Below are 9,367 nucleotides of genomic sequence, written 5' to 3' on the forward strand. Positions count from 1 at the left end.
ATGATGTTTGATTGGTTTTATGTAAAACTAAGTTCAAAGTCAGTATGGACGTTTTTTTTTTTAAATTTGTTTGAGGTCAAGTCCGTCAGTCTGTCAAAATCACGATAACGGTTAAACAAAATTCATGACATTTTGCACTGATTCTTCAAATTGATCTAGATCGCTGGGGCTTCTAAAACAATCCGCATATAAAGAATCCTTCGATTTTACTTCTAAAGCCCCCAATGGCCTCAATTTTTTTAAACGTTGGGCTAAATATTGAGATTCGATGTACGTTTTTACCAGTGGTGGGCAAATACACGCACACTATTGCACAGTGTTGTGTACGTGCAAAAGAACATAAGCCCATGCGCTTGGAAACATTGTACAAATGTTTTAGTGTGGCCACTACGGATTTATATCCCGAAGATGTGCTATATCGAACTATATCTTGATATATCCCCCATAAAGACCGATCCGCCGATTAAGGGTCTTAGGCCCATAAAAGCCACATTTATTATCGATTTTACTGAAATTTGACACAATGACAATTCGAAATTCGACAAATTTCTTCAATTTGGCCCCGATCGGTTCAGATCTGGATATAGCTGCCATATAGAGCGGAAGATCGCTCTATATGGCTTTATGGTTTTAGACCCATAAAAGGCGCATTTATTGTCCGGTGTTGCCGAAATTTGGGACAGTGCAATATGGCCCAGATCGTTCCAGATTTGGATATAGCTGCCATATAGACCGATCTCTCGATTTAAGGTCTTGGGCCCATAAAAGGCGCATTTATTGTCCGATTTCGCCGAAATTTGGGACAGTGAGTTGTGTTATGCTCTTCGACATTTTTCTGAAACTTGCCCCAAATCGGTCCAGATTTGGATATAGCCGCCATATAGACCGATATCTCGATTTTAAGTCTTGGCCCCATAAAAGGCGCATTTATTGTCCGATGTCGCCGAAATTTGGGATAGTGAGTTGTATTAGGCCCTTCGACATTCTTTTTCAATTTGGCTCAGATCGGTCCAGATTTGGATATAGCTGCCATATAGACCGATCTCTCGATTTAAGGTTTTGGGGCCATTAAAGGCGCATTTATTGACCGATTTCGCCGAAATTTGGGACAGTGAGTTGTGTTAGGCACTTCAATATTCTTCATTTGACACGGTGACTTATGTTAGGCTTTTCGACATCCTTGTCGCATATGATTCAGATCGGTTTATTTTTGCATATAGCTACTAAAAATTGTTATACAAAATTGAGCAATGACTTGTACTTATTAATATTTTGTCCAAATCGGAGCATATTTCGATATAACTGGTATGGAGCATAAGGTATGCATTTTGCATCGAATTTTTACGAAAGGTGGTTTACATATATACCCGAGGTGGCTGGTATCCAAAGTTGGGCCCGACCAAACTTAACACCTATTTACTTGTTTTATTATAAATTTTTATACTTTTAATTATTTTTTATTTCTTTTTTTATACTTTTAATTTTTTTAAATTTATTTTTTTTTAATTTGTTTAATTTTTTTTATTCCTCTTCTAGTTTTTTATTTTTTTATTTTTATATTATTGGTATATATTTGTTTTTAATATTTGAAAATAATTTTAGATATAAATTTTAAATTTTTTCTATTAATTTTTTATTTTGTTCACATTTTTTATGCCTCTTATAACTTTTGTGTATTTGGTATTCTTTGTATTTCTCTAATTTTTAATTTTGAAATTGGATATAAAAAACATAAAAGTGTTCCCCTTAAAATAATAGTGTGCTACACCTGGTTACAACAACACCTGAAACTTATGGTCAATCTTTGAAAGTGATTTAAATCAATATGAACCATTGTAGTTAACCCTTAGAAGGTGATGTCCTGTGATTGCAGTCGCGCAAGTTGGTTTCTACCGTCTTCTTCATTATAGGCTTAAAACAATACTTCAATTAGTAATGTGACACTGCCCATGGTCCTGGTTCTTTGATTTGCTAGTTGTACTTCTGTAATTTCAATGATATTTTTTTCTTGCCTCAAGTTTAAATGCTTTTTTAGGTTTCCTTTTCAGATCAATTACAATGTTCAACCTGTTTGTGTTTTTTTTTTTTTCAAATAATGAATTTTTGTTGTTGCTGAGACTGAAAAATCCTTTTTTTTTGTAACACTAAATCTCCACTAACCGGTTTTACCACATAAAAATGTACAATACTAAATGAAGTGACCACAAATAACCAACACCGTAGCAACAAAAAAAGGACATGTAGGTTCTTCCGATTAGTACTTTGCGACAAACACAAAAAAGTTGAATTTTTTAACTCTTTGTAATTCAATACATTTTGCATAGAGGTAGACTCTTTACGAGAATTTTAATGCTTGAGTGTTTTGAGTTGAGCTGTTAGGCTTTTTTCTAAATAGAAAATACATTGAGTTTTCAAAACCGGAACTGTGTATTTTTGTTTATTTTTTTTTTTTTTTCAATGTTTTAGTTAAACTAAGGTTCATTTAACACCTGTGTGTTTCTGATTGCCGCATAATATACATTTAAAAAAATGTTTTCTCATCGCTTACATTTTTTTTTTCATACGAAAAAAACACGACTTTATTGAAAAATAATTTCTTCAATTTTTTTCCGTTAAGAAATGTATCCTGTTTTCATAAAAAGTGGCTATAGAAAGTTTTTATTACAATGTGGCAAACGTGTTACTGCCAACTTTTCACCTACCGTCGTCGTCATATCACGTTACACCAACAACGATAGTAAATCTGATGATCATGTTGATGATAATGACTTCGTTGTGGTTGATGGCATTAAGGTTAGTTTGAATTGTCAAATCAAATTCCCTTCTAATTAATCCTTACAAGAGTTTCTTGTTGTTGTCGTTGGTTAATTTGTTTTAGCTTCCGCCGGAACCCACTACATGCTGTATGTCCGGTTGTGCAAATTGTGTTTGGATCGATTATGCCGAAACAATTGCCAAGCTAATGGATGGCAATACGGATAAAGTTCGTGAGTTGGTATTGGAGAAAATCGAAGATCCCAATTTGCGTATGTTTTTGAGCATTGAATTGAAAAGCATTCAATATAAAAAGGATACAGAGTCGCCAAAGCCTACCACTGCTGATGGCGATAGCAATAAACCAATCAACTAATCTCCAAAGATAATCCCTTATGCTCATATAATTGAGACATATATTCGTTGTTTCTATCCATATCGAATATTCCGAATTGTACAATGTTTTGTTAGTTTTAGAATTAGTTGCATTTACCTTTAGTTAAAATCTTTTCAAATAAGAAATAATTGAAGAAAATCATGTTTACATTACACCCAATATGGTTATGGAAGATAATGTTTGATAACATTTGTTTTTAAAAAACTTCTTCTTCTATTAAATTAGTTTTCTACAATTTTCAATTTCAAATAAAGTACAACCATTGATTTCATTAATGTTTGTTTATGTGTGTGTCTTCATTGTTTTCTTTTAAACAATTTACAAATAGGTGAATGTGAATGTTGTGTCCAGTTTACATTTGTCATTATTTAGCGTCAAGATTTATTACATGTTGTATTTAATATCTCGAAAACTGTCCTGTAGGAACTATACATCGTAATATATCAATTTGCCTATAAGATAAAACTTTCAAGAGAAGAAAAATCAAACGGTAAATTTCTATGGACGTTCAATCTGAACTGAAGTAAACAAATATTGGAAGGTCTAGGGAGATATAGATTTTTTTTCGGGAGTTCTATTTTAATCTGAGGCAATGATAACAAAATTGAAAAAGCCTGGCAGTTCTATAACAACATGTGTGTGTTTTTTTTTTATTTTATTGAGATTGGCTTAGATACGTGATTCATGTGATCCTTTGGCGCAAATCACGTAATACATGCAATGTACGAACCTAACTTAATTTTCCTGAATTCCTAATTTTCCTACATTTCATAAGCTTCATCTTTAGGCCACAAAAATCGTCTTTATCAAATCTTAAGGCAATTCAATACATTGGAATCTGTACCTTTATAATGGACTGATGGATATGCCTAAATCGATTCGGGAAGATAACCTTTATCATCAGATGATATAAGTTAATGATAGCTATATAGTTCTTTGGGGAAGAATGAACAAATGTGATTGTTGAGGTATGACCACTATTTTGATCTAAATCAACGATTTTATGTCATGAGGTTATTAAAATACCTAGTTTGGAGCTAGGAAAGGTTATAGGGGGTAGTACTTTTTTCAAACGCACCTACTCAGACAATTTTAGCCCGTCCACAGCAGCTACCCACCAAATCATCCGGTGGGAATCGAATAGTTTTTTTATTTTATATTTTCTTTTTCTCTTATATTATTTTATTTTTTCTATTTGTAGTTTCTAATTTTTAATTTCATTGAAATACCCATTTCTGACCCTATGCAAATTTGGCCATGAACATTTCATTAAGAAACTGGGGCAAACTTCTCACAAATCAATGAGTGCTGTCGCATTCAATTTTAAGCCTTATTTTAAACCTTATTTTTAACCTTAAACCTTATTTTAAAAGCCGCGTCCGAATTGCGTGCCACGCAGCGACGCCTCTTTGGGGAGAAGTTTTTCATGGCAAAGTACCTCACAAATGTCGCCAGTATTAGGAGGGGATAACCATCGCTGAAAATTTTTCTGATGTATCTGCCAGGATTCGAACCCAGGCGATCAGCGTCATAGGCGGACATGTAAACCTCTGCGCTACTGTGGCTTCCCTATGCATTATATATATTTTCGATAGGCGTAAAAATGTAAGGCGATCTAGCCTTGTCATATTGCGATATTGCTGAAATTTGGCATAATGAGTTGTGTTAAGCCTTTCGACTTTCGTACCAAGAATGACCTAGATCGGGCTATATGTGGATATAGGCGCATCTATTACCCGAAATTATTCATTAAAATTTGTTATTTATATTATTTTAATTTTTATTTATTTTATTTTAATTGTTATTTATTTTATTTTAATTTTTATTTATTTTATTATAATTTTTATTTATGTTATTTTAATTTTTTTTTATAATTTATTTTTTTTGTTAATTTGTGTTTTTTGTTTATTTTGTTTTCAATTATTTTCTTATTTATTTCTTTATTTTTTTATTTATTTTTATATTTTTTTAGTTTTATTTTATATTTTTTTATCTTTTTTTATTTTTTTTATATTTAATTTTTTTTATTTTACTTATTTTATTTTTTTTTTGTATGTAAAATTTTTATGTTTTTATAAAAATTTTTATTTCTTTGAGTATTTAAAATTTTTATATTTATTTTTATAATTATTTTAACATTTTTAATTTTTTTATGTTTTTGTATAAATTTTTTTTCATTTTTATTTCTTTTAGTATTTAAATTTTTTTTTTTCAAATTTTTGATTGCAAAATTTGCCCATCAACATTCCAATAAGGAACAGAAGCAAACGTCTTACATATCAATGAGTGCAGTCCGATTCAAATTTAAGCTCATTGATATGGGCCTCCTTTGTCTTTTTTCGGTCTTAAAATCTTATTTAGATTCCATTGCAGTATATTGTCCGTCTATAGACCATTTCGTTCAATGCTTTTTACATTTTTTAGTGAAAACAGCAAAAATCTTCAGAAGAAAGTCTGCTAAAAATGGGACAGCAGTAATTTTTTGCTAAAACAGCAAACATTTTCTTGGATTTCAAATAAAATGTTAAAAAAGTTGAAAAATGTCATAAATAAATTAAATAAAAATTTAATATTCCATCTTATCTTTCAAATTTTTTTTCCAACTTTTTACACTTTGCAAATTTTTGGGCGAATTTAAATAACAGCAGACAAAATAACTACTACAAACAGTTAACAACTAAAATTGGTAATTTTTTTTATGAATATATAGAGCCAATACATCAATTGTTATTAAGAAGTTCAAAAGTCTTAAATGGGTTTGTTAAACAGTTTAAAATTTTTAATTTAATATCAGCAGACAGTGTTTGCTGATACCAGCAAACGAATTTTTCTGGATGTATTCAAAGAATAGCACAGCAATGAACTTTCAACGGTAGGGCAAAATGTGTAATGTATATTAAAAACATTTGGTATCGCGATTTATGATTCGCCATGAATCGTCATCAGCGGAATTTGTCATATGGGCTCGCACCACTGGTGGATGCGTTTCGATTCGTGTTTAGGTCATCATCATTATGCATCAACGCAACACATATTCGTTCGTCTGACCGGCCTACAGTTTCACAGCTTGTTGTTCATAGTATTTCTACTTAAGATCACAGCACAAAGCTTTTGGGAAATCTCAACCACTAACTTTTGTACTATAAGTTAGATTTTTCTGAGTAATATCTCTTCAAACAAATTTTTATTCTCCTTTCTGGTAGAACATTTTTGTTATTCATATGTGGTTGTTTTTTTTTATAATTCTGCATAGTTTATATATTTTTATACCCTCCACCATAAGATGGGGGGTATACTAATTTCGTCATTCTGTTTGTAACTAGTCGAAATATTGGACTGAGACCCCATAAAGTATATATATTCTTGATCGTCGTGGAATTTTATGTCGATCTAGCCATGTCCGTCCGTCTGTCCGTCCGTCCGTCCGTCTGTCTGTCGAAAGCACGCTAACTTCCGAAGGAGTAAAGCTAGCCTCTTAAAATTTTGCACAAATACTTCTTATTAGTGTAGGTCGGTTGGTATTGTAAATGGGCCATATCGGTCCATGTTTTGATATAGCTGCCATATAAACCGATCTGGGGTCTTGACTTCTTGAGCCTCTAGAGTGCGCAATTCTTATCCGTTTGGAATGAAATTTTGCACGACGTGTTTTGTTATGATATCCAACAACTGTGTCAAGTATGGTTCAAATCGGTTCATAACCTGATATAGCTGCCATATAAACCGATCTTGGGTCTTGACTTCTTGAGCCTCTAGAGTGCGCAATTCTTATCCGATTGGAATGAAATTTTGCACGAGGTGTTTTGTTATGATATCCAATAACTGTGCCAAGCATGGTTTAAATCGGTCCATAACCTGATATAGCTGCCATATAAACCGATCTTGGGTCTTGACTTCTTGAGCCTCTAGAGTGCGCAATTCTTATCCGATTGGAATGAAATTTTGCACGACGTGTTTTGTTATGATATCCAACAACTGTGCCAAGTATGGTTTAAATCGGTTCATAACCTGATATAGCTGCCATATAAACCGATCTGGGGTCTTGACTTCTTGAGCCTCTAGAGTGCGCAATTCTTATCCGATTGGAATGAAATTTTGCACGACGTGTTTTGTTATGATATCCAACAACTGTGCCAAGTATGGTTCAAATCGGTTCATAACCTGATATAGCTGCCATATAAACCGATCTGGGATCTTGACTCTTTGAGCCTCTAGGGGTCGCAATTATTATCCGATTTGTCTGAAATTTTGTACGACGGATTCTCTCATGACCATCAACATACATGTTTATTATGGTCTGAATCGGTCTATAGCCCGATACAGCTCCCATATAAATCGATCTCTCTATTTTACTTCATGAGCCCCCAAAGGGCGCAATTCTTATTCGAATTGGCTGACATTTTACACAGGTCTCCAACATATAATTTAATTGTGGTCCAAACCGGACCATATCTTGATATCGCTCTAATAGAAGAGCAAATCTTTTCTTATATCCTTTTTTTTGCCCAAGAAGAGATGCCGGGAAAAGAACTCGACAAATGCGATCCATGGTGGAGGGTATATAAGATTCGGCCCGGCCGAACTTAGCACGCTTTTACTTGTTGTTATATTATTCCGTCCACCATAGTATGGTGGTATACTCATTTCGTCATTCTGTTTGCAATTTCTCGAAATATTCTTGATCGTCATGCCATTTTAGTCGATCTAGCCATTTCCGTCCCTCCGTCTGTCGAAAGCACGCTAACTTTCGAAGGAATACTTTTTATTAGTGTAGGTCGGTTGGGATTGTAAATGAGATTGTTTTGTTATGACTTCCAACAACTGTTGTTGAAGTTCCATAGTTGAAGCGATCTACATAGGCAATATATCAAATATATTGATAATATTTCAGAGCAAAATTTGTAATTTGTAATTTATAGTAGTAAAAAGATAGCAACAGTCAGATAAAAAAATCTAAGTATTGAATATTTAAGTAACAGGGGGCAATCTCCCCATATGTCATTGGGTGCTGTCCGATTTCAATTTAACCTGAATGATAGGGGATCTCCTTTTATAGCTGAATCTAAACGGCTTGCCGCAGGTCTTCATCTCTTTGGAGAGAAGTTATAGTACCTCACAAATGCCGCCATTATGAGAAGAAGACAACCACCGCTGACATTTTTTTAGTAGAAAAATATAGAATCCGGCATTCAGCACTCGGCACGGAAATGGACACAAATATCTTTTTATAAAATATGTGAATGTAAAAAAGTATTTTTTGAAGAATCGGACATTGACACATCTTGAAGCACAAATATATTCATTTTGAAAAAAGGAACACAAATGCTTGCGGCACGACATATCCTATAGAGGCAATCGTCACTGATAAATGTTTGGTGTTCACGATGGGATTTCAAATTTAGGCTGCTTCACAGACAACCCACTATTTAAGATTATATAAAAGTTCAATAACAAATAATGCCTTTTTAAACTAAATTTAAATCAACCAATTAACATAAATTCTGTAAATGATTTCTCAACTATTGCTCACTACATTTTTTTTGTTGAAAAAATAATATTTTGTTATTTCAAACCATGATTTTGTTTAAAATGGTGAATATTTATCTCAATATAAAGAATTAAGAGTTATATTACTTCTACTTACGAAATGCACTTAATCCCACAGAAAATGGACTCTCATTATGAAATCCGAATGGCATTCCCACAAATGTAGGCGGTAAAACATTATTCACATCATTTTTATTGTAATCCGTTGGCAAGACTTGCGTTAAACCCACCGCAGAACAAGCTCTGGGAATATTTATGTCCGTTCTAAGAAGAAAGAAAAACAAAATTATACGAACATTTTTAAAAAACGAAACACTAAAACGCGACGTTAGACGCATTCACGCACCTTTCATCACTTATTGAAATATCTGGGGAAGATGTGGTAGTGGCACCATCACTTTGATAATGTGTTTCACAATTCGCGGGCGATTCAAAGGAAGAGGAGACTTCTGCCGAAGTAGCAAAATTAGTTTTTAAATCGGACGGAGACGCCTTCGATTCCTCATTGGTTTCCAGATGACCATAAAGACGTGCGAAAAATTGGCGCGGCGATGAAGGAGTCTTGCCACCGACCAAAGTCGAGGGCATTGTATTATTGTTATTATTATTATTTAGATTTGGTAAATATGTTGAATTGGAATTTAAGTTGTGATTTTGTAATGGCAACAT

The 9,367-nt window shown here is 33.2% G+C and overlaps 2 protein-coding genes across 2 annotated transcripts in view; one reads left to right on the forward strand and one right to left on the reverse strand.

Moving 5' to 3' along the window:
* LOC106091092 (oxidoreductase-like domain-containing protein 1) overlaps nt 1-3,332 on the forward strand; it is a 34,469-nt gene extending 31,137 nt beyond the window's left edge. The window contains exons 2-3 of the mRNA XM_059362014.1: nt 2,618-2,793; nt 2,879-3,332. Of these exons, the coding sequence (XP_059217997.1) occupies nt 2,620-2,793; nt 2,879-3,130 (426 nt within the window). The 5' untranslated portion in view covers nt 2,618-2,619 and the 3' untranslated portion in view covers nt 3,131-3,332. The remainder of the gene's footprint in view (nt 1-2,617; nt 2,794-2,878) is intronic.
* Nucleotides 1-9,367, reverse strand: part of LOC106091084 (homeobox protein rough) — a 39,235-nt gene extending 29,868 nt beyond the window's left edge. The window contains exons 1-2 of the mRNA XM_059361435.1: nt 9,045-9,367; nt 8,796-8,962 (exon numbers count right to left, since the gene is read on the reverse strand). Coding sequence (XP_059217418.1) covers nt 8,796-8,962; nt 9,045-9,367 — 490 coding nt within the window. The remainder of the gene's footprint in view (nt 1-8,795; nt 8,963-9,044) is intronic.

The sequence above is a fragment of the Stomoxys calcitrans genome, chromosome 2, assembly GCF_963082655.1.
Source record: "Stomoxys calcitrans chromosome 2, idStoCalc2.1, whole genome shotgun sequence".
Lineage (NCBI taxonomy): Eukaryota > Metazoa > Arthropoda > Insecta > Diptera > Muscidae > Stomoxys > Stomoxys calcitrans.